At 45.6% G+C, this 24,244-nt stretch overlaps 1 protein-coding gene across 1 annotated transcript in view; it reads right to left on the bottom strand.

Moving 5' to 3' along the window:
• Nucleotides 1–24,023, bottom strand: part of Vdr (vitamin D receptor) — a 32,604-nt gene extending 8,581 nt beyond the window's left edge. The window contains exons 1-4 of the mRNA XM_026400675.2: nucleotides 23,876–24,023; nucleotides 11,603–11,733; nucleotides 1,925–2,109; nucleotides 1,555–1,663 (exon numbers count right to left, since the gene is read on the bottom strand). Coding sequence (XP_026256460.1) covers nucleotides 1,555–1,663; nucleotides 1,925–2,109; nucleotides 11,603–11,733; nucleotides 23,876–24,021 — 571 coding nt within the window. The 5' untranslated portion in view covers nucleotides 24,022–24,023. The remainder of the gene's footprint in view (nucleotides 1–1,554; nucleotides 1,664–1,924; nucleotides 2,110–11,602; nucleotides 11,734–23,875) is intronic.
• Between the last annotated feature and the right edge of the window lie 221 nt (nucleotides 24,024–24,244).

The raw sequence follows: 24,244 nt of genomic DNA, 5'->3' as shown, positions 1-24,244 counted from the left end.
TTCAACCTCCCTAGTGATGAAAGAACTACAAAGTAGAACATCTACACTATTCACCTATAAACTGCAAACAAATGTTTAAATGTTGATACCAGTATTTGTAAAGATACAGAGAATTAGGCAATTATCATGCAGAGCTCAGTGCTACAGGTGTACATCTGTACAGGTGATCTAAGCTATTTGACAATAGGGGTCAAAGTCTGTAATTAAGTGTACTTTTTGACCAGTAATCCCACTTTCATGAATTCACCATAAGGAAAGAATTCAAAATAACTGTAAATATTTATCTACAAGCAAAGTATTATCCTTCTGAAAAGTTGGGAAATAATCTAGCTATCCAGGTGGCAGGGGATTTAGATATGTTATATCTCCGAATACTATGCAGCCTTTAAATACTAATACTATATTATAGATGAATAGTGAAAGACATGGAAATATGATACAATATACTATTTCAATTTTTTTGGAAGTACTAGGGATTGAACCCATGGGTGCTTTTACTACTGAGCTTCATCTACAGTTCTTTATATTTTGAGACAGAGTCTTGCCAAATTGACCAGGCTAGCCTCAAATTTACAATCGCCAAGTCTCAGCCTCCTGAGTCACTGGGATCACAGACATGTGCCACTGCACCTGACATACGTATACTATTAAGAGAAAAAAAAAGCAGTGATCTGACTTAGGGCACAATTCCATTTCTGAATACAAGGGATCCCATAGTGACAGCGTCCCTTCAAACATATGTGTTTTTAAAAAAAAAGATGAAGAAGAGATACCTCCTAATGTTAATTTTCTTGGCTCAGGAAGATTAAAGATTATACATAAAATAAATTTTATAGATAATGCACTTTAACAATGTATGCTCCAACTGTTACCTCTGTCCTGGAACCCCTTCCATCTATTCTGGATCCATGCACAGATCCATCACTGAGTCTGAAAATTTCTTATCTAAGGGATGTAGTTATCCAGAGGGAAGATAGGGTTCCTATCCCTGCCCTCAAATAGGCCCTGAGTGGAGGACACCAGAGCTGGGTGAGGGGTGGAGGGAGAAAGGACAAGGGCAGGGGATGATGAGGAGGAGGATGAGGAGAAAGGTATAAAAAGGCCATAAGAAGGAAAGACTGTGCCTCCCAGGCTCTTGGGTGAACTGGAGGTGGCCGATCCTCCAGGGCCATAGTTCTCTCCCAGAGCTCAGGTAAAGCTCTGCTTTCCACGCTGATTTCACCTCCCCAAACAGCCCAGAATCAAAACATCATTTAAAGGAATCAGGTCACCCCCAGGGAGGGAGCCAGAACCTGGCTTAGAGGAAAGAGCATGGATCAGATGGGCCTTTCCACACAGGCTGCATCAGAGCTTGAACTCTCCCTCAGCATGGGCCCCATGCAAGGCAGTGCCCTTCTGTGAAAATGAGGTTGTTTTGAGGACACTGTGTGGTGCACAGTATGCAAATGCTGGTCACAGTAGGGAGCTTTCTGCCTCTTGCATCCAGCAGCCCAAGGACAGGTGGGTGGGCTCCCCTCCCCTGTTGGCCTGGCAGTGGTGGGAAGTCCTGCTTACCTAGAGAGGTGGTGTAGAGATCTGAGCCAGAGGAAGAGGAATTCCTGGAAAAGCTGGGAGTGTGCCCTGCAGGATGACTCCCTTCTCTCTCATGGTCTCGAACTGGAGGCTGGAAGGGAAAGACGGGGTCTCAGAGGCCCCTATTTTCAGGAATGCCTTTTTGTTTTGGTCCTGATCTCTGACAGCAATGGTTTCAAGGATGATCTACAGGAATGGAAGGCCTCCCAATGCCAGAGGGGCAGAGCAGCTTCTGTCCCTTCCCTGATTCCATGCCAGCAGGCCCATGGCTCTCCATTCCTGCTCCCAGCCTGGCTCGTTTCTGGTTCTCTCCTAGCTCTTGCTCATACTCCCTGGCTGGAGGCAGACATACCCGGAACTGGTCAAAGTCGGCATAGGTGGGATCGTAGGTCTTGTGGTGGGCGTCCAGCAGGATGGCAATGATGTGCTGCTGTTCCTCAGATAGCTTGGGCCGCAGACTATCCTTCAAGGCCTCTTCCTCCTTCCGCTTTAGGATCATCTCCCGCTTGCGCTGCACCTCCTCATCTGTCAGTATGACTGTGGGGGCAGGAAGGGGAGTCAGGAGGGCTGGTCCACTGCTCCTCCAGAAAATGTTCATCCAGTATTAAAGGACCAGCATGGGAGGAACTGGCTGTCTCCTCACACTTGGGGCTCCCTGGGGCTCCAATGCCACAATATGGAAATAAATTAGGTTAGCTCTGATGAAAAGGCAGGCACATCCAAGAAGAAGAAAGAGGATCTGGGAGGCAAGATGGGCTGGCATTAGGGAGTCTGGATTCCCAAGAACAAGTTGTTGGATCTTTAGCAAACTGCTCAAACTCTAGGCTTTTGCCAGGTGCAGTGGCGCACACCTGTAATCCCAACAGCTTGGAAAGCTGAGACTGGAGGATCGAGAGTTCAAAGCCAGCCTCAGCAATAGCGAGGTACTAATCAACTCGGTGAGACCCTGTCTCTAAATACAATACAAAAAAAGGGCTGAGGATGTGGCTTAGTGGTTGAGTGCCCCCAATCCCAGTACCCTAAAAAACAAAACAACTCTAGGCTTTTGTTCTCCCATTTATAGAATGAGAAGTTGGACCATATAACTTGTTTCTTGCTATTTTCTCCATAATGAGTGTGTGTGTGTGTGTGTGTGTGCGTGTGTAGGTGGGGGAGTTTTAGGACCCAGATGCGAGGCTGACACTGTGCAGGTGCTCATGAAGCATTAGTCTTCCTCCACCCTCCCACCCCATGGCCTATGGTCCTGAAGAAGAAAGATATGAAGGTAACGTTACAGTGAATGAACAACTGTGTGGACACTCGCAGTTGGAGTGATGGACGATAAGAGATGCCAAAAAGATCCCTCTTCATAGTCATTCTCACATCCATTTCCCAGCATGAAACTCAGGCATCTGGTCTACCCTGACCATCTTCTTTGGTTATCTGCAAAACTACCCATCTTCCAGCCTGTCCAGTCTTGATATATCTGCTCAAGGAAGTTTTTGAGCTCTCTTCGAGTCCCTGAAGGCTAACGCCTCACATCTCTAATCTGGGATGTTCTCTCCAAGTTGCTAGTGGGTGACTGGCCATGAGACCCTCTGTCACTTGCAGGTTTGGGCAGGGATGACCTGCCACACTGTGCTGGGATGGCTGCCCTGGAGGGTGGGGCTGCAGCAGGGATGCCTGGCACAACAGCCAGGCAAACAGACCTCCTGGCCAGGGCTTGCAGAGCGCTGACGGCAGGAGTGGGCACTGGGACATCCTGTAGCTACTTGCTCTTCTCTGGAGCTGCCAGGCATCTGCCCACAGTGCTGGGGAGTTTCACAAGAGCAGGGAAAGGATCAATAACCCCAGAATGGGAGAGTTCCAGGCTTCAAGAAGGGCCAATTGACCCAAGTACCCTAGGTAAGGGGAGAATGAGAGAAGTTGGTGGGGCCTGAAGAAGAACCTAAGGCTGGTGGGAGGATACAACCAGGGCCACAGGCATAGCAGAAAAAGTAAGCCTACGGCAAAAGATGGAGCCTTCCCTTCATGCTGAGGTAAGCCATACCAAGAGGAGGGCAGGGAGGAGGCCATGCCAAGGTGATTGACTCAGCCACCCAGAGCTGCCAATCTCCTCCCACAGAGGGTGTCTACTCAGACTCTAAGAGGTCAAGAAGGGTGGGGAGAAAGGAGCAGAGCAGGGAAAGGCAAGATATAAGGCCCTGGCCTGGGGAATCCCAGATTAGGTGTCTGTTCTTTCTTGCTCATCTGAAGGGTGGATAAAGGGGGTAATGTGATCAGAACTAAGGAGGCCAGGCTCTGCCAAGCACACTGTGGATATCCATAGGCATGTTTTTCAGTCTTAATGGACTTTGGCATCCCTCCTGTGATTCTATGATGTTATTCTCCTGCTTAGAAATGTTTCTTGGCTCCTTCCTGCTTACCAGGCTCAAACCAAAGTCAAGGATCTCCAAGATTTGGCTTCTTTCTAACTTTCCAACCTCATTTCTCAGCACCTCTGGACACTGCTTCTGCTGTAGGCATGTTGGCATTGCTGACCTGTGAACATGACCTGCGCCACATCTCCCCCTGAATTTCCACCTGTGCTGGATGTTTGTCCAGTTGGGTCTTCCCTCCCCAGTAGCTGTGTAAGTTCTATCACTTTCTCAATGCCCAGCTTAACACCCTCCTTTTTTGATTGCCCTGATCTGCACTGTGCTCTCGTTTCTTGTGGCTGACACGTATTTAATCTTTCCCATTCACATTGACCCTTAATCATCTTCCATTCTTTTTTTTTTTTTTTTTTGGTACCAGGGACTGAACTCAATGCACTTAGACATTGAACTACATCCTGGCTCTTTTTAAAATATTTTATTTAGAGACAGGGTGTCACTGAGTTGCTTAGAGTCTTGCTAAGTTGCTGAGACTGGCTTTGAACTTGCAATCCTCCTGCCCCAGCCTCCTGAGTCACTAGGATTACATGCATCAGCCACATTGCCAGGCTTCAACTTCCATTCTTTAATACTAATGGTTAGTATAGGTTTTAATAAATGCCTACAGAGAGAACCTAAGAAGTTGAAAGTCTCCTTCACTAGACTTTAGTTTACTTGAGGGCAGAGGCCCTGTCTTAGAATTCTTGCTTTTCCCAACACAGGCTTCCTGGCCATGGTGCTTGCCAGAAAGTCTGACACTAAACATTGAGCACATCAACACAGACTGCACCTACTATGTGCAAGTCATTTTCCTGGGCTTGGGGAAGGACAGTAAGGAATGCATCAAGCCATATATCCCCTGAAATGTTGGAAATGGCACACATGGCACACCAGGCCACTGCATAACTGAGCGAAGCTAAACTCTTTGATTAAATTATTGTGATTGAAATATTTTTCAGAAAGACTATCTTGTAATGGCATCCTTGGGCATCCTAAAACCTTTTCTCAATGATTCAGAGACCTCATTCTGAATACTCTTCGAACATTCGGGTCAAGGTCATGACCTCAGGGTTGTGCGCTTTGGAGTGTTGTGCTCCTTCTCACAGCTTGGTCTCTGCCTTTCTGCTAAGCTATGCATTGCCTCCTCTTGTCAGTATCTGCCTCTAGAAGTGTGCTTTTCTTCCCTCCAGTGTTACTTCTGATCTGTTGGGAGCTAGAAATCTTGGCAATCAAGTCTGGTATAATAAAAAGATAGTATTAATAGTAATGTATAACATACATAATTTCTTGTTGTATACCAGGCACTGTTCTAAGTGCTTTTTGTACATGCAGTTATATATATTTAGTCCTCTCTTAACAATCCTTAAAGGCAGGCACTATTAATATGCCCATTTTGCAGAAGAGGGAACCGAGTCTCAAGTCACACAGCTAACAAATGGTAGAGCTGCTGTTCAGACCTGGGCAGTCTGGTTCTGGGGTCAATGGCTATAATCATAACCCCATACTGCCTCTGACCCTAGCCAGCTATGACTGCCCAGTAGGACTCTGGCTCTCAGCCATCAATTCTGACAAACAAGGTGCTCCAATCCATCTGAAGAATATAAAGAATTCAATAAAGTAGCAAAGAATGTCAATGGCTTACTTTAAAAAGACAAAAAGGATTCATGGTTAACTCTAAAACAATGTTCTTCCCAACTATTGCCTCAGATAGCAGCCACCATCTTCTGGGCGAGTGGGAGACTAGACAAAGAAACCTAAGCTCTGTTTTACCCAAGGTGCCCAATCCAGGACACTCCCTCCCACAAGGCCAGGTAGTTTAGGGACTGAATAAGCCATAAGCCTCTCACATATACAGATGCTACTATGATTTATGAAATAATTTTTAAAGGGGTTATTAATTTCATTGGTTTCTGAAGTTGTCCTTGAACCTGTGATCCTCTTGCCTCAAACTTCTGAGTCATCGGGATTACAGGCAAGTGCCTCCATTCCTGGCAAGAGACACGTTTTGAAGAGAAAAGCCACTGAGCTAGAATAAGGGTAAATAGGTCTGAAAGAGCTGCATTTGAGGGGCTCTCCAGTGAATAAAGCTATGAGCTTTGGTCCCTGCTCATTGTGAAACACTGTGAAAACTACACTGCTGCTCAGCAGCTTTTTTGACATCTCCCAGGTTCCTAGCTGGATGTGACTTTGTGCAAGTTATTTCCTTGTAAGCCATGTTCTCTGTCAACAAAGCCTAGACTCGAGTTGGGAAGTCAGATCTGCAAACATAAATGATTTAAAAACATTTCACGATGGCCATGGGTAACAAAGGAAGTGGACAAAATATTTTTCCAAATGAATGACAGAGACAATATCAGGTTTGGAATAATCTTTTTGGCTTCTATAGACAAGTGGCGATATAGAGACCTAAGAAGTATAGTGTGGAGCTATGTGCTCCATGTGGGGACATGGAGAGGTCTAGGAGGGGACATGGGTTGGATGCAACCCATAATAAGTAAGTAAAGCTGGAGGCTATAAAGGAAGGGTTCTTGTGTGGGAGTGCCAAATAATAACAATCACAAAGGACTCTAGAGTTGCATGTTTGTCCTGAGTTGAGTTGAGCCTGATCTCATAGACCTACAAATCTTCCTAACCTCCTACATTGATAAACTCCATCTGTTTGTAGAAATTCACACTGGGGAAATGTAACAATCATCCACTTTATGCTTTGAATATAGCTGTATTCCAGCTTAGCCACCAAATTGTTCTCAACACAGATTTATTGAGCACCTACTATGTGCCAGGCACTGTGCTAACACTGGAGAGAAAACATATATATTTGCAAAAAAAATTGAGGTTTACATAATAGGTAGTTCTGTGTAGGATGAGTATAGAATAAGCAACATGCAAGAGCTCAACTATGGAATGTCTTGGGTTCCAAGGACATACAGTCAATAAGGATTGGAAGAGAAAGAGGAGGACTCTTGGTGGGGACAAAGCTCTCTTTAGCTTGTCTCCAGGCAGTATCTGGAGAGGTAAAATGGAGAGAGCTCTGACTATTAGAAGCACCTGAGAGGCTGCCCTGGGGTGGACCCCACAAGCCTGGCCTTTGGAAGCAGACAGACCTATGTTAGAATGAGTGTTGAACGTTGATACCATCATCATTTTAGCTCAGAGGCATATTTTAATTCCTTCAAGCTTTCTTAGCTTTTTTTTTTTTTAAATTTTTTTTTTACCAGGGATTGAACCCAGGGGCGCTTAGCCAGTGAGCTACATCCTCAGCCCTTTTTATCTTGTATTTAGAGACGTGGTCTTACTAAGTTGCTTAGGGCCTTGCTAAGTTGCTGAGACTGGCTTTGAACTCCTGCCTCATCCTCCTGAGCCACTAGGATTACTGGTGTACTCTACCGTGACTGGCTTTTCTTACCTATTAAAAAAAAAAATAGAAGTATTTACATATTTAGGGGTTGTTGTAAGAGTTTAAGAAGAAAATGCATGTCTGACACAGTATCTTGTATCAATAAACACTGGCTTCTGCTAAAGGAGCCAAGAGGCTTTGCACACATCCCCAAGAGTGACTTCTGAGGAATCTCAGCTGACCCTTAAGAGTAGATAGGAACAAGGTCAGTTTTGACCAACTTGGTCTTAAATACCTGGCAGGAGAGTGTAGCCTGAGCACAGTCCTACATGGACATTTAAAAGGAAAAACAATGTTTTTTTTTATATATAACTAAAGATGTATACTTGTGTCAGCCCTACCAAGAGTGAGTAAAGCTGGAGGCTATAGAGGAAGGGTTCTTGTGTGGGAATGCATGATAATAATGATCACAAAGAACTCATGTTTGTCCTAAGTTGATTTGATCCTGATCTCATAGACCTACAAATATTACTAACCTTCTATATCCATAAACTTCATCTATTTTTCACTGACATCATCATGAGTTACTGTCTTCATGGTTTTCAGAGACTGGCTGAAATACTAATTGTTTTTGTGCCAATTGTTTACAAAAAAGTAATGCTTTCCTGTCTTGTTTATAGTTGTCTCAGCATGATCCCTGTCCTATGTATGCCTTGTCCAGTCACCTGCCATCTGCCACTGTGGACCTCTGGACTGCTCTGATATTGAATACTCTTAAACGTCCATATCCCACATGATAGAGAACAAGAACTTTGGGTTACTTCCCTTAACTTTGCTCCCTTTCAGAAGGAAGCAGCTTAGAGATGTTGTTGCCTATTTTCCCATAGAAATGGAATGCAGGAATCCACAGTGGGGAAATGTAACAGTGGTCCACTTTATGCTTTGAATATAGCCCTTGCTGCTCTGCCACTGCAACTGATTTATTTGTTTGTTTGTGTGGTTGGTGCTGGGGATTGAACCCAGAGCCTTGTGCATGCAAGGCAAGCACTCTTCCAACTGAGCTATATTCCCAGCCCTGCAACTGATTTATTTATTTTTTTTAGTTGTTGAAGGACCTTTATTGTATTTATTTATATGCACTGCTGAGAATTGAACACAGTGCCTCACATACGTGCGGCAAGCGCTCCACCACTGAGCTACAACCCCAGCCCCCCTGCAACTGATTTTTTAAATGAACATGTTTCTTTCTCTTCCTCTCTCCTTGCTCCTCTCTAATCTCTCCTCCTCCCTAACCTCAGGATAAATTGGATTTTTTTCCCCATTTAGGGAGATTTATCTGTATTTGAGTACACACTCACCATAGGAATAAAGTAACCCAGACTTTGGGGATGGTACCAGAAGACCTCAGAAATGACTGTCTCCCAAATTAACACATGAATTCCAACTCCATCAGAGAACATGTGGAAGGTAGCCTTTAAATGACCTCTTTAAAAGCACCCTGTTCCTGTTGATGGGCAGAATCACAGCCTCTGGGACAGGAGTTCCCTGCCTTTCTCCTTTGCTAGCAAAGTAATAACCTTCTTTTTCATTTTTCTCAAAAACAAAATCAAAGCAGGGCACATCAGTGTATGCCTGTAATCCCAGAGGCTTGGGAGGCTGAGGCAGGAGGATAAAGAGCTCAAAGCCAGCCTCAGCAAAAGCAAGGTGCTAAGCAACTCAGTGAGACCCTGTCTCTAAATAAAACTCAAAATAGGTCTGTGGATGTGGCTCAGTGGTTGAGTGTCCCTGAGTTCAATCCCCAGTATTTCCCTAACTCCCAGAAAAAAAAAAAAGAAGAAAAAAAACCCCCACTAATTTCTATCTTCACCCCCTTTCCCTTTCTATGTCTCCTCTATAGAGGGCCTATCTATCCGCTCTGGCCAGAAGGGAGCCTGGGTTTTTAGCTCCCTTCCTATGGTTTTACAAATTTTGAGTCACTTGATTGTTTTAGGGAGGCTAGGCCCTGGGACAACAGCTAGCCAATCAGGGAACAGCTCTCCTAGGACTCTGAGCTAGGGACTCTGGGCCCGGACACACGTCAGCTGGGCTGACATGAATAGGAACTAAATCTCTTTGGGGATAACCTACCCTTCAGGGCAGTGAAAAAGATGGGCTTGTGCTGGCCCAGTGCTTCAGTTCTAACTACAGCTCATCCACTGCTCAGTACAGCTGCCTGCCCTGGAGGCACAAGAGCTTGTGGGCAGGACAGGGCACAGGGCTCCATGGGGCAGGTCTAGGCAGAGGCACAAAGCTGATTGGTGTGGGCATTCAGTTTTGGATGACTGGACCCACTATGTGGTGTGGTGTTCATGACCAGGGGCTCCTGATTTAGCTCCTGGGACCTGGTACTGCTCCTCACTGTAGTTTCTGTGCTCCTTGGGGGATCTGGAGGGCTTTAGAAGGGGACATGGGTTGGATGCTATTCTAGTCTAGCCACTAAATTATTTTCTGACCCTAATCCTGATGTTTTTCCTTTTTTGGGTTTCAGAGGATCTCTGTCTTCCTCCTCTAACAGGCTAACAGGACATCCCCTTTTCCTAAGGAACAGGCCAAAGGCTCCTGGGCCATCATCAAAGTTGACCTAACTCCTGAGACAAGTGTCTTACTGAATGCCAAGCTGGAGCCCAGGCCATTCTTGGGTGGCTGAAGCTCCCTGCCCTGAAGGGGCAAAGTGCTTCACAGAGGCAGGGCAGGTGCTGCACCTTGTTTATGCCCACAGAGCAGACCTCACTAAGATGGGGTGCAAAGGCTCATAGGTCCCCAGACATTGGGACTGCATGTTCTCACTCTCTCCAGCATAAACACAGGAGCTGGGGTGGGGCAGGGACTGGGTAGAGTGATAGCATGTCTAGGCCTGCACGCTCCTGTAGGGGTGAGGAACTACAGCCTGTAAACTCCTCCCAGAGCTGCCAGTGTTGGCTGGGGAGCTGCGATCAAGGTGAGGAGGAAGCCCAAGGTAGGGCTCCAACACTGCCCGTTTCCCAGCAATGCTGAATTTTATTCCCATTGAGAAGACATTTCTCATCACCTAAGGCCTTTCCTATTACTTTCTCAGCTGTTACCGGCATATCTTTCTGGTGTCTGCCTTTTCCTTACCTACCCCCAAAATGGTCCCATAGCCAGGAGGGCTTCTGGGATTCTTGTGCTTGAAAGCCTACCTCCCACCCCAGACTCCCCAGGCCACAGCTTGGCAGGGCATGGGTTCTGTTCTGGAGCTGGGGTAGAGGTCTGCCTGCCAACTGCAGACAAGAGTGCTCAGCGGGAGTAGAGTGAGAATAAAATGTGCACCAGCCTCCTATGGCTGGACTGGTCTAGCCCCACCAGCCTAGGGGGGCTATAAGCAAGCCTCTCCCAGCATTGGCTGAATTCAACAGCATTCAAGTCAAGGGCTTGTTTTTGTTTTGGGTTTCTTTTTCTTTTTCTTTTTTGGTACTGGGGACTTAACTCAGGAGTGCTTTACTGCTGAGCCATATCCCAGCCCTTTTTATTTTTTATTTTGAGACAGGATCTCACTAAATTGCTGAGGCTAGCCTCCAACTTGTGATTCTGATGCATCAGCCTCCCAAGTTGCTGGGATTACAGGTGTGTACCACTATGCCCTACTCAATGGTTTATTTTTAATGGTGGGTCAGAATGTCCCTGTAAATCAGCCACGGTGGTCTTCTTCTCCAACCCTAGAGTTGTATAGGAAGTGCTATAGGAAATGAGGGTCATCCTAGAGCTTTGGTGCTTCACCTAGCAGAATCTTCCCCCAGCCTTCCCTGGGCACCAGCCCTCAGATTGACCACAGGACCTACATGGCTGAAGGCCAGGGTGGGGACCCCTTCCTGCCAGGCTCTGCATATTTCTTCTCCCCACCACCTGCCCCTCCTCACCACAGCTGCTCTCCCTCCCAAAGTCCAGAGAAGTCTGAGCCTCATCTTTTCCTCTAAGTCTAGGGAATAAACAGGGAGCACTGAGACTATGATGATATCCTGGAGAAAGACTGTGACCTGGGGGTCATGAAAGCAGTGCCCCCTCTCCCTCTCTCTGCTCACTCTGAGGGATCCTCCAGGGGTCTCAAACAAAAGCACAGGACCTAGAGAGGCTCAAGGGCTCCTTGGTGCATTTGGCCCTACCGCTCCAACAGTCCTACCCTAGCAGCTGGTCATGCAGAGAAAAGGCAGACAGAACTCTCAGGCAAAACTTGCATGATAGTGGTCAAAGTCTTCGCGCGATTCCAGTTCAGCCTCCACCCCTGCCTCGCGCCCTAGGCACTCACATTCCTTCATCATGCCAATTTCCACACAGCGCTTGAGCCGGCAGGCCTGGCAGTGGCGTCGGTTGTCCTTGGTGATGCGACAGTCCCCATTGAAGGGACAGGTGAAGAGCGCCTTCCGTTTCATGCTCCGCCTGCAGAGAAAGCACATGCCTGCACTGGGTCACTGACCTTCTGATTCCTTAGTGCTGGCTATGAATAGCCTGCCAGGTCCATTCCACCCCTGCCCCCCCACCCCCCAGGATGCAGGGTCCATCCCAGCCCCTAGGCCACGGTCAGTGACCCCAGTGCCCTATGCCCTGCCCTAGCTTCATGTACCAACCAGTCCCTCCTCCTTCATTTATTGCCTCCTTAGCTCTCATCATTGCTTTTACTTACTTTTACAGCCTTCAGTTCCCCTATCTTTTTAAAATGACACAGGAAATACACAAGTGAATTTTTCCAGTAAAATTTTCTAAATCCCTAAAATCTGCAGAGTAGCCCTCATAATGAGGCTTTTAATGAGAGGCAAGGATGCCAGTCTCAGCTTTCAGTCTTCTAGAGTCTAGAGGTCTGAGACTAGGACAGTCTAGATGTCTGTGACTAGGACATCCTGTGATCCAGGGATGGATTAGTGCACAGGAACGTAGAGAAGGGAGAAAAGGCCCAATCCCAAACCATAGCTCTATTCACCTGAACAGCCTGCCCAGAAAGGGAGGAGCAGATAGGAGCAATGGCCTCCTGGAAGGCAGAGGAAGCCAGGGAAAACTATAAGAACTGAAAACTACCAAAGAGTTTTGAGCTAGGGAGCTGCCCTCCCCTGTGGGGTATAGTATGGAATATTCTCTGTGTGTGATAGAGAGAGAGAGAGAGAGAGAGAGTGTGTGTGTGTGTGTGTGTGTGTGTAGTATGCACACATATACCCTTGCTTGCTTGTGCAAGCTTGAGGGCTCATTTTCCTAATTTGTGTTTTTTTTAAAGAGAGAGAGAAAGAATTTTTAAATATATATATATATATATATATATATATATATATATATTTTAGTTTTCTGCAGACACAACATCTTTGTTTGTATGTGGTGCTGAGGATCGAACCTGGGCCACACGCATGCCAGGCGAGCGCCCTACCGCTTGAGCCACATCCCCAGCCCATCATTTTCCTAATTTGATGTTCTCTCCCATGCCAACCACACCGTGTAGACTTTGGAGGCTGCATAAAGAACACCTCCCTCAAAGCCTCCCCTATCCCTGTCCTAGAGGCTTCTCACCATCCCTTCTTGTGCCTCTCACCCCCCAGCAGGCCAGCCCAGGCTTATGCACATAATGAGGGAGGGTGGAAGTCCTCTAGCTTATAGCTCTATGCAAAAATGTCCATACACTCTATGGATCAAAGCAAGTTACCAATCAGTTTAGATTCAAGGAGTGGAGAAAGATGGCTCCTTTTCATGAGAAGAACTTCAAAGTCACACTGCAAAGAGCCTGGGCTCAGGAATGGGTAAAACTTATAATCAATATACACCTCCCAGCCCCAACAGGATCAGGCCCCACTTTTTTCCCCAGGGAAGGTAACAAAATTAAGATAAAGAAAACTGGTGACAGAATATCTTTTTGTGTGAGTTGTAGCATCTTCTAGAGAACTTCTGAGTGTGGAGATAACAGAACCTCAGGAGCAAAAGTCCCAGTCCCAGCCCTTTCTCTCCCAAAGATGAGCAAGTAGCATCATTCTCTCCAGATGACAAGACACTAATTAGGATTCTAGGGTTAAAAAAAAAAAAAGACTCACTGATCATGTTCCCTGGAACACATATGGGGTTTAGGACAATCACACTCATCAGTTGACAAACTCAGTCCAATAAACAGACAGATGGGGACCAGACCAATCTGGCCATGGGATGGGGGAGAAGAGATCAGAGTGAGACTCTGCAGCAGCCTAGTTAGTCACAGATCCTCATATCCACAGGTGACCAGAGACCATTCGTGTGACCCCTTCATTTAATAAATGTGACCACTGAGGTTAGGAAACTTAACAATAAGACTATTTAGCAAAAGTTAAGGCTTTCATATCTGGAAGTTGGGAATCTGAGACTCAGCTTCCAGATTCTTGGATTATTTTCAACTCCAGAAACTCAAAGTACTGGGTAAATCCGAGCCCACATGCAAACAGTCCCAGGAAGTAAGCCCTTGAGTGCATTTCAAGGCCAAGAAGGACCCAGTGGTAGAGGAAGTAGTTGCTTTTGGTTTTAGACACTAGCTCTGGTATGCTTCTGTGATGACCCTCATTACCCCAGGGGACAGGAGCAGACCCAGGGTTGTGAGGGGAGGTGGAGCAGAGCCAGTCTATTAGGGGTGCCTTAAATCCATGCCCAGCCCAGCTATGGCCCAGCCTGTCCTGTAGTTATTGCCCAGAGAGTGGTACAATATCGAGCCATTGTCTACCACTGTCCAAATTTTCAACTTTGCCTCAATACCCCGATTGCAGGGATAGTTCTTTCCTGAGCAACAGCAGAATATGGAAACTGTTGGGCTACCCAGAGATCAGACAGCCACCACCACAGGCTTGGCTCTACTGCAGGACGGGCGCCCCTCCCTCACTCCTTTCCCTCCTTCCACTCTGTGGTTTTTGAGGTTTCACCTGTTACCACAAATGCCCACAATTCTCTAAACCCACTCAAAGACCAAACGTTTCTAATTCAGAGAAAACTCTCATTTCCTTTTTTTTTTCTTCAAAACCAGGCATTTAGCCCAGGGGTCCAAGGAACTGCTCTGTCCTCCACCCACTGTCTTGTCTGGCTCTGACCTCTTCCTGTGAAGCTTCTAGGGCCATGGGCACCAAGAAGAGCTCACAGGCGGGCTGTTGGCCTGGCCAGTGACCTGAGTCAAAGCCCCATCTGTCCCTAGCTAGGGCTGAGAGATTGCTGAGACCCCCAAAAGGGGGCATCTGGAGCCCTTCAGAGGCTCCCCTGTCCTTCCTTGGGCTTTAGGGAGCCTGCCTCTGAGCCTCACCAGGGGATAGCCTCCAAAAGCGAGGTTGCCTGAAAAGAGACTTTGGCACTTCACTCTTTTTAAAAAATTGTTCTCGTGTAGTTTTAAACCTGAAGCCCAATTTCAGGCTTCCACACAGAGGACGTTGTAGATAGCCACTCAGCCAAACTTCACCTTACTGCAAGAATGGACTCTACTGAAGCTGGGTTAGGAATACAAGGATTACAGAGCTGGGTTAACAGAAAACACTATACAAACTGTAGTATGAAACTAGAGTATTACAAAGGAAAAAAGAGAGGAAGGAAAAGGAAGAAAATGAGATGGAGAAAGAGGGTAGGGAGGAGAAGGAGAATTATAAAGTTCTGGCACTTTCTAGGGGCAGGCACACAACCTCACATCAGGACTAGAACTGGGAAGAATACAGCCTGTGCTCTTGGCCTAAATTTTTTTTTTTTTTTTTACTTGTAGATGGACACAATGCCTTTATTTTATTTGCTTATTTTATGTGATGCCGGGGATGGAACCCAGTGCTTCACACTTTAGGCAAGCGTTCTACCACTGAGCCAGAACTCCGACCCGCTTGGCCCTTTTTTAGGCAATGCAAAAAAGCAGCTTATACATTTTATGGAAAGTTTTTTGTTTTGTTTTTGTTTTTGTTTTTGTTGCTAAAGATTGAACCCAGGGCTTTGCACATGCTAGGCAAGCACACTATCATTGAGCCACACCCCAGCTCTGGTGCTTTTCAATTATTATTACCATTGTTTAAAAATACAGTGACCAGGCCTTCTAAATGCAGAACCAGAGGAAGGCCTGGAAGATGGAGATTGGACACATGTTCTGGAGTGTGGGGTCAATGTTCAGGGAGGGTATGGAAAGCACACTTGCTGATTCCAGCAACCAACCTTGGGTCCTTCATGGAATCCTGACCCAGATCCCAGGGCGACCTTTCACATGTGTCTGGTCCAATATGGATGTTTGTGGGGCCACACTCCTCTTGGCCAACTTTTTCCCTGTCCTTCCACCTTCTTTTCTTTTTTTTGTGGTGTTGGGGATTGAACCGAAGGCCTTGCTCATGCTAGGCAAGCACCTTACCACTGAGCTACACCCTCCATCTTGCCCTCCCACGTCCACACATGTGGCTGTCATCTAGTCTCTGCCCACAAGGAGTCAGGACAGCCAGACCGCCCAGTCCTGGCTCTGTGCTTTGTCCTACAGATCCACACCCTACTCCGCCTTCCTCCCAACACTAATTGCTGAGCTGGTTTGGTTTGAGAAACAAGAGCTTTGGGATTCCACAGGAGCCTGATGCCTTGGCTGCTCTCTGAGCTGAACCCTGTCATCCCCTGGATGGTTGGCAATTATACCCCAGCTCAGGAGGGGGGGCAGGGGTGGTGCAACAAAGCTAAATATAGACACAGTTTCTAGAAAGCCAGGGGTGAGAGAGGACATTGACCGATTCTCATGCCAGAAACCAATTCATCAAAACATGAGGAAGACAGAAAGTTCATGAAAGCGTCAAGCATAGGGGGCTGGGGCCTCAAGCCTGGGGCAGAAGGTCCTGCTCATGTAGGTGTCTCTGCCAGCAGTGTGGAGTCAAATGCCCCCTGTGGGCTCTGCTGCCGCTGAGTGTCACAGAGATCCCATGCTTGGTCAGGACACAGGAGCTGGATGGAGCCCCTGATATGAAAGACTCGGGTGAGGTGATAGAAATGTCACCTAGCTTGGGGCTGGGATTGTGGCTCAGCAGTAGAGTGCTGGCCTCACATGGCGAGGTCCTAGGTTGGATCCTCAGCACCACATAAAAATAAATAAATAAAATTAAGGAATTGTTTCCATCTATAACTAAAAAATAAGTATTAAAAAAAAAGAAATGTCATCTAGCTTGACTATGGTGGTTGTTACACAATGCATATGCACAGCAAAACACTGAGTTGTATCCCCTAAATACAGACTATTTCTATTTGTCAAGCATAAACAAAGGGGAAAAAAGACCAATGTCATCTGATAGGGGTCTACATGGCAGGTTTATATGTGGTGGCATTAAGGGGTTCTGAGCAGATAGACTTAAAAAACATTTTAAAGGAAGGTTAAAACTGTGAGAAAGAGCTCAGACCTCTTTTCTAGAAGGCAATTTGGCAACATAAACCAAATATTTTAAATGCACAGATCTTTTAACACAGTAAATCCAATTCCAGGGGTCCATCCTGCAGGTAGATCAGGCCCTGGGCTCAAGACACTGCAAAAGTGCCTGGAGACACCAGACAGAACCTACATGCCCATCATAGAGGACTTGCTTATTACACCACAGAACCTCAATACAACACTGCATGACTAAGAATGTTAAAATGGGAACGAGCTTGAAGAAATATTCTTTAATAGATGAAAGAAAGATGTAGAGCAGTGACGACAGCATCACTCCTCTGCATGTATCACATGTATGCACGCGCGTGCACACACACACACACACACACACACACACATACACACACATACTGCATTTTCATGCAAAGAATCCAGAAGCAAACACAAGGGGTAATAGCAATAGCTTGTGGGAGGAGGTAGGGAACTGAGAATTGGGTTGGGCGAGAAACCTAGGTTTTGCTTGTATATACTTTTGAACTATTAGCTTTTAAAAAAAATTATGGACATCACTTTTTAAAAACCCTTTCCCAACATAACTATATCAAAACTAAAAATGAAAAACAGGCTTTGGTTTGATTGATCTAGGTAGTTTAAACCCTAATGCATAACCTTGGGCAAGTTACTTAACCTCTCATGCCTTAGTTTCCACATCTGTAAAACGAAACAGCCCTACAGAGGGAGTTGTTATCAGGATTAAATAAAGGAACAAAGAATCAGACCTGGACAAAGTCAGCACCAAATAAAGGAAAGGGAGAGAAACTAGCAGGGAGAGGCAATGGGAGGCAGTGCTGGCAGGGGATTAAAGAGAGTTAGATTCTAACCATCCCATTGAGAATCTGAGACCCTGGAAGCAGGCATCATGTCCTACACCAATCCTCTAGTTCCTAGAGCAGGATTCTGCAGGCAGAAGAGGTTCAAAACATATTGATGCTTTATATATATACATATACATACACACACACACACACACACACACACACACATATATATATACATACATATATATACATACACACATATATATACACATATATATGTATGTATATATATATATGTATGTATATATATGTATGTGTGTGTATATATATATATATATATATATATATATATACATACATATATATAGATATAGAGACAGATAGATAGTACCAGGGATTGAGTTAAGTGCTCCTGAGCCACGTCCCCAGATGTTTTTTTTTTTTTTTAATTTATTTATATGCAGTGCTGAGAATTGAACCTAGTGCCTCACACATGCCAGGCAAGTGCGCTACCAATGAGTCCCAGCTTCAGACCCATCCCCAGACTTTTTATATTTTATTTTGAGACAGGGTCTTGCTACATTGCTTAAGGCCTTGCTAAATTGCTGAGGCTGGCTTTGAACTTTCAATCCTCCTGCCTCAGCCTCCCCAGCTGCTGGAATTACAGTGTGTACCACTACACCAAGCTCATATTTATTCATCATTGCTCCTGATGTTTATTGCCCCAGACCTTGTGCCGGTTACAGTAACCATTCCCTAGTTCCACTGAGCACCAACCAGTTCCCAGGGAGACTTTAATGGGTAGGACAGTCTCCCAGAACCCACCAGGCCACCTCTTCCTTTTTCATATCTGATATTTAATTCTTTCTGTGCAGGGACTTCTTTTTAGAGGCCCCTGCCAGCACATCATCTTCATATCTGAGCTTCCATAGTAGAGAAGAGGAGGAACAGATAGTCTGTCCTCAAAGACACTACCAAGGAATACCAGCTATCTCCACTGAAGGCCTTCTGTATCAATACTCACACATTCTCCCCAATACCTTCAACAACCTTCGGGGAAGGTATTATTCCTATTTTACAAGTGAAACAAAAAGCCACAGGAAAGTTGAATAACCTTATGAAAGGTGGGATTAGAATGAAGATCTGTTCGACTCTAAAGCTTCTTGTCTTACATTCAAAGGTTTTCATCATGAATGTACCATTTCTCAATCTGGAGCAGAGGTCAAAAGCATGACCCCCTTCAACTCCCGCAAAGTTCAGAAGCAGGAGCAGAGGTTGTTTGAAGGACTTCTTGAGGATGAAGAAGCCATTGGAATATAGGCAGTCCCTAGATGGATGGTTTGGAAGTGCTGGGTAACATCTGGCCACATGTTGCACGGGCCCTACATTGCCCAAGCAGAGAGGATCCCCAGAGCATGCTGAGGGTGAATTCATAAAAATGAACTCAGATTAAAGGGCTAAATTCCTAAAGAAATAAAACAATGACCAAAAGGAACTATGAGATATTCTTCATATCTCTGCAACTCTTTCTTGGCAATGCTAGTGATGGCAATGCTTTTCCTTTCCAGATAAATGTTCTTACCAGGCTTTTGAAGGTTACCCTTGTGCCAGTCATAGCTAACTGTGCTCATCCTCTTTCAACCACATCTTGGAGCACCTGAGGAGGGAGACAAGCTGACTTGGACAGGGTTCTTTCCAGTAGCAATGACTTCCTGGTGAGCCATTTACTTGTGCCCATGGAATGCTCTGTGTGGCCTTTCCTAAATTTTTTTTCCCCTATTTCCTCTGCTGCCTGCAAGCACTTTGGGTTTTAATTACCTGGAAATTTGCCCTATTTCTCTATGTTTCCCTTCATGTCAACATTCTTTTTTTAAAAAAAATTTTTTTAAATATTTTTTTTAGTTGTCAATGGACCTATATTTTATTTATTGATATGCGGTGCTGAGAATCGGACCCAGTGCCTCACACATGCTAGGCAAGCACTCTGCCACTGAGCCACAACCCCAGCCCCTAAAAAAATTTTTAATTTTTAGGTGGACACAAAAATATCTTTATTTTACATTTTGGTTCTCAGGATTGAATCCAGTGCCTGATGCATCATGCTAGGCGAGCACTTTACCACTGAGCCACAACTCCAGCCCCCATGTCAACATTCTTAAAGAGCTACACCTATCAATTGGGAGAACTTCCTGAAAGCTAGAACATTCCTCATGTTTCTGGATATTTACCAGTCTGCTTTTTAGACCCTGCTCTCCACAGGACCAGTAATTAACAAGGTCCCTGAGGACTTTGAGCTAGCAAACAAGAACACATTTCTCCACCCTGTCTGTTATCTTAGAGCTTGCAGAAAACAGCTTCACAGTGTCTTAATTAAGGAGATAACAACAGGGAGGAAGAAGACAAGCTAGAGAGGTAAACAATAAATTGTTTCTCAACCTACCTCCCAAGATCACCTCTTAGACTTCACCATCAATCTTGATTCATTTAGATCCATATATATGGATTATCCACTATATATAATTTGTAATAGATCTACATATTTTTGTCCTTCCTCTTGCTATCTGCTCTGGTTAACGCATAGCTAAAAAGTTCTCAACCATCTACAAGCTTACCTGGACAGACCTTTTATTCATGTTGGAAATATCATCTTTCTCTGACAAAGTGCACGTACTCCAGAAGAGTAGGAAGCAGATGCAACAGGAAATAGCTTACAGGAGGAATTGACCAGCAATGACCTCTAATTCCTGACCACAAATCAATAGAACAATGGTCCAATCTTCTAATCTTCATAATTGCCTTTTGGTTTGATTAGGTTGAGACTTGGACTTATCTTGGGATGAACATAACTAGCTCCTAGAGCAATTTAGCTTGACTATCTTAGAAGCTAAACCAAATACTAAAATGATCAAATAGGATGGCCAGTCTCCAGAGCTTGGAAAACAACCAGTGACCCACCATTAAAGCAAGTTTCCCAAGAGTTTCCATGATAAGGGTTGAGTCTCCTTAAGAACAAGGACTTAGTGTCACTCATCTTTGAGTCCCTGAGGAGGGGGTGCCTGACACAGAGAAGGTATCAGCTACTTCCTGGGACCCAAACTGCATAAACAGACAAAAGTGACAACAAGATTCTTAAGCAACTATCTGAACTGGCTAACGTGAAAAAATTCCAAATAAAGTTTGAATAAAGCAAAGGAGGAGAAGCAAAGGGGGTGGGGAAGAGGGGACATGATGGAGATAAAATCAGTTCTTGTTATTCACAGTCATCATGATCTATAAAGTCACTGTGAACACTGGGTTAGTGAATATTGGGGGGAAACACTGGGTTAGGTGCTGGTCACATTTTCATCAACTGAAGAACCTTGATTTATATGTACTTTCTGTCTAAAGGTGCCTTACTTAATATACAGTTGATTTATTAATACTGAACCAACATTCAACAGCTCATGTCTGAAGGAAGCTTGTCTAACATAAAGTGATCTTTCCTTAGGACACTTCATGGTTTTCTTGTGCTTAAAAATACTTAGCAGCACTTCAGCGCTGTGTGTGGGAACCATTTAAAGTCTTGAAATCACCAAAAACAAAGAATTCAAAAAGGTATAGCACTAAGTGAATTGCTAAAACAAACAAACAAACAAACAAACAAACAAAACCCCACTTGTTTATAGTATGAGAACTGAAATAGCATCAGGTGACTCATTTCTGCACAAGTCCATAAGTGCCATAAAAGTACTTCAAGTACTGATTATGATAACTTGTTAGCAAGTGGGCAAATTTTCAAGCACAAACCTACAAATAAGGAAGATCAACTATATGTATATCTGTGTGTTTGTGTGCTTATTTATTTACTTTTATTTGTAGATCAAACAATGTTCAAGACAAACTCAAAGATGTTGGCTATTTATTTATTTTGGTGTTACTGGGAATTAAGTCCCAGGGTGCTCTACCACTGAGCTACATCTCCAGCCCCCTTCTTTGTATTTTTTGAGACAGGGTCTAAGTTGCTGAGGCTTGCCTTGAACTTATTATCCTTCCACCTCAGCCTCCCAAGTTGCTGGATTACAGGCATGAGCCACCGTGCCCAGCAAGAGATGTTGTTGCCTCTTTAAAAAGTGCAGCCTGGCTCAGTCATCAAGACAGGGAGAGTGAAGCTAGAAGGTAAGTAGAAGAGTAACAAGACAAAAGCAATTTGCTCCCCACAATGGAAGCCCCTGAAAGCAGTGGTGGTAGTAATCAGCTAGCAGCAGACCCTAAGGGGTCCAGTCTATAAGGGCTGGGGGGGTTATGGTAGCATCATGTGCTCTCAAGCAAAACAATTGTATTGTTGATTTATAGTGACATGCATGTGATGCATGTGCAAATGTACCACCCCTGTCCATTCTGCCATCTCCCACACTTGGCCTTGGGCATGTCAGGACCAATCCTCTCACCATTTGGAGGCCTCACACAGTCCTATTCTGAGGCTCCTGCATCCAGTGTTCTATCCCAGGGCAGCAACCACAGGTATACAGGAGTTAGAGCTACCTTAGTGAGGAACAGACCTCCAATATGTCATAATCCAACAAGTGATCACCTATGGGCTCCATTTTGAGAGCTGGATCCCAGGGGAAGACAGAGATGGAAAGAGTCAGGTGATTTGGGGGTAGAAGCTTCATAAATTAACCAAGCAGCCCAAATAACTATTGGGGACATTTTCTTTACAGACTGGTGACATATGCTATTTGATGAGAATCTCCATTTTGGCAGCTCCTACCCAATGTCCTTTCAAATCTGGTGAAGAAGTGAGTGAAAACAAACAAAACACAAGGAGCATGGCCAGAGAATGAATGGCCATGGAGACCTTAGTGGATGCTTAAGGGCATCGGTATTGGCTCATCAGGCTCAAAAATTATATCCTTATATTGAGATTCATATTTTTCAAAGCACTTTTATATAGGTCATCTCATTAATTTCCAGATTAAATTTGTATCATTGAGGGGTCAGATATTAATACACATATATAATCAGTTAACTGAAACACAGGGAAGTCAAGTTATCTGAGCAAGGACATACAATGAATGGCACCAGCCAGCCCTGCAGCCCATGATTTCCTGACTGACTGCATGCCAGGAAGTGGCTCTCAAGTGTGGACCTAGACTCCTCGGTTATCTCTTCCAAGGCAGTCCCCCCCATTCACAGCACCTGGCAGGAAGGGGTCTAAGTAGTACCTAGTATAAAGGGCCCAAGCTCTGGAAGGCCCACCCTAGGGGAAGTATGGGCTTCAGCCCTAAGGACTGACAGATGTGGCAACAGGACCCAGAGCCAGTGATGCTGCTGGTCTGGTTCCCCGAGTTGGGGAACAGCCTGCCAGGAAGGCAAGCCGGCAACCTGTGCCAGGCCAAACAGGCAATTAGCACCCACAGAAACCCTGCTGCCCAGCGACTGCTCAGGGCCATGAAACCCTGGGCCTGCTGGTTCCTGGGCAGAGGGTAGGTGAGTGGGGAGCTGGAGGAGAGTCCCACACAAGGGCCCTGCACTTGGATTTACTCTGCCCCCAAGGTCAGGTGAGTTTGTCAGTTCAGGCAGGGGCCAGGTGGGCCTCAGAATCCTGTCCTTTTTCCAGAATCGATTTGCTCTTGCCTCTCTTGGTGGTTAGAGCCCCGTTCTCCTCTTTACCCACCTCCAGTCAAGGTGATTTTCCTGGCTGTTGTTTTCTAATATTTGCCAAATGCTAATTTTTTATAGTTCCCACTTCCACCAAACAATCCATCACTTTCCCATCTTCCCTCTGTGCCTTTAGATAGAAGCATCCTTCAGTCTTCCTAGCACTTTCCCCAGATTGTCTGCATTTGTAATCCCGAGAAGAGCAGAGGCTGCTAGAAGAGACACCAGCCCTGATTGACCCAATTGGGAGTGCTGGTACATTCCTGGCACTGCCTAGACACTCAACCTGGGACAAGCCAGCCATGGATAAGGAGCTGGGTGCAAATCAGACACAGTGGCCCAGCCAGGGGTGCATTCTCCCTTGTTCCAAGGAACAGTTTGGATTGGATGGGAAGGTAAGCTCTGAAGCCAAGCTCTGGGGCTTCCTCAAAGTCATTGTCTGACTTTTAGATTTGGAAGCTTCAATCCATCAACCAAGGAGAAGAAGGACAGACCCACATGAGTCAGTGCAGGTGTCTGGGTCAAGGGCTAGAGGACAGAAACACAACCATCTTAGGAAAGCAACTTCTGAGGGGGTTAAAGACCACAGCTGGAGCTGAGAGGAGGTGGGAAGAAGAAACCTCTCACCAAAGCCCTATTGCTACCAGTGACTGTGAGGGCTGGCATGTTCCATGGACACAATGAGGAAGGAGAATTGGAAAGTGCAGGGGTCCTCTTCAAGGGAAAATCTTGCTCATCTTCTCTTGCCCTCAGGGGAACCTGGTAAGAGACTCACCTGAAGAAGCCTTTGCAGCCTTCACAGGTCATAGCATTGAAGTGGAAGCCTGTGGCTCGGTCTCCACACACCCCACAGATCCGGGGAACGTTCCGGTCAAAGTCACCAGGATCAGGCAGGGAAGTGCTGGCTGCCATCGCCTCCATCCCTGCAAGAATAGTAGTCAGGCCACAGCTAGGGTCAGAGTCAGTTCCAGGGCCAGCTGGCATCCTTTTGCATTGCCATCCTGCCAGAGAGCTCAGCAAAGCCTGGCAGCTCCCTGGGGCCCAAGACAGAGCGTGAGTTCTTCGGAGGTCTCACTGTGTGGCTTTCCTTCCCCAGCTAGCTCAGAGCAAGGCTGGGAATCAAACTGCCTGGGTTCAAATACTG

This window comes from Urocitellus parryii, chromosome 5 (genome assembly GCF_045843805.1).
Source record: "Urocitellus parryii isolate mUroPar1 chromosome 5, mUroPar1.hap1, whole genome shotgun sequence".
NCBI lineage: Eukaryota > Metazoa > Chordata > Mammalia > Rodentia > Sciuridae > Urocitellus > Urocitellus parryii.
Note: the sequence above shows the minus strand (reverse complement) of the source record. Positions and strands in the feature narration are given on the sequence as shown.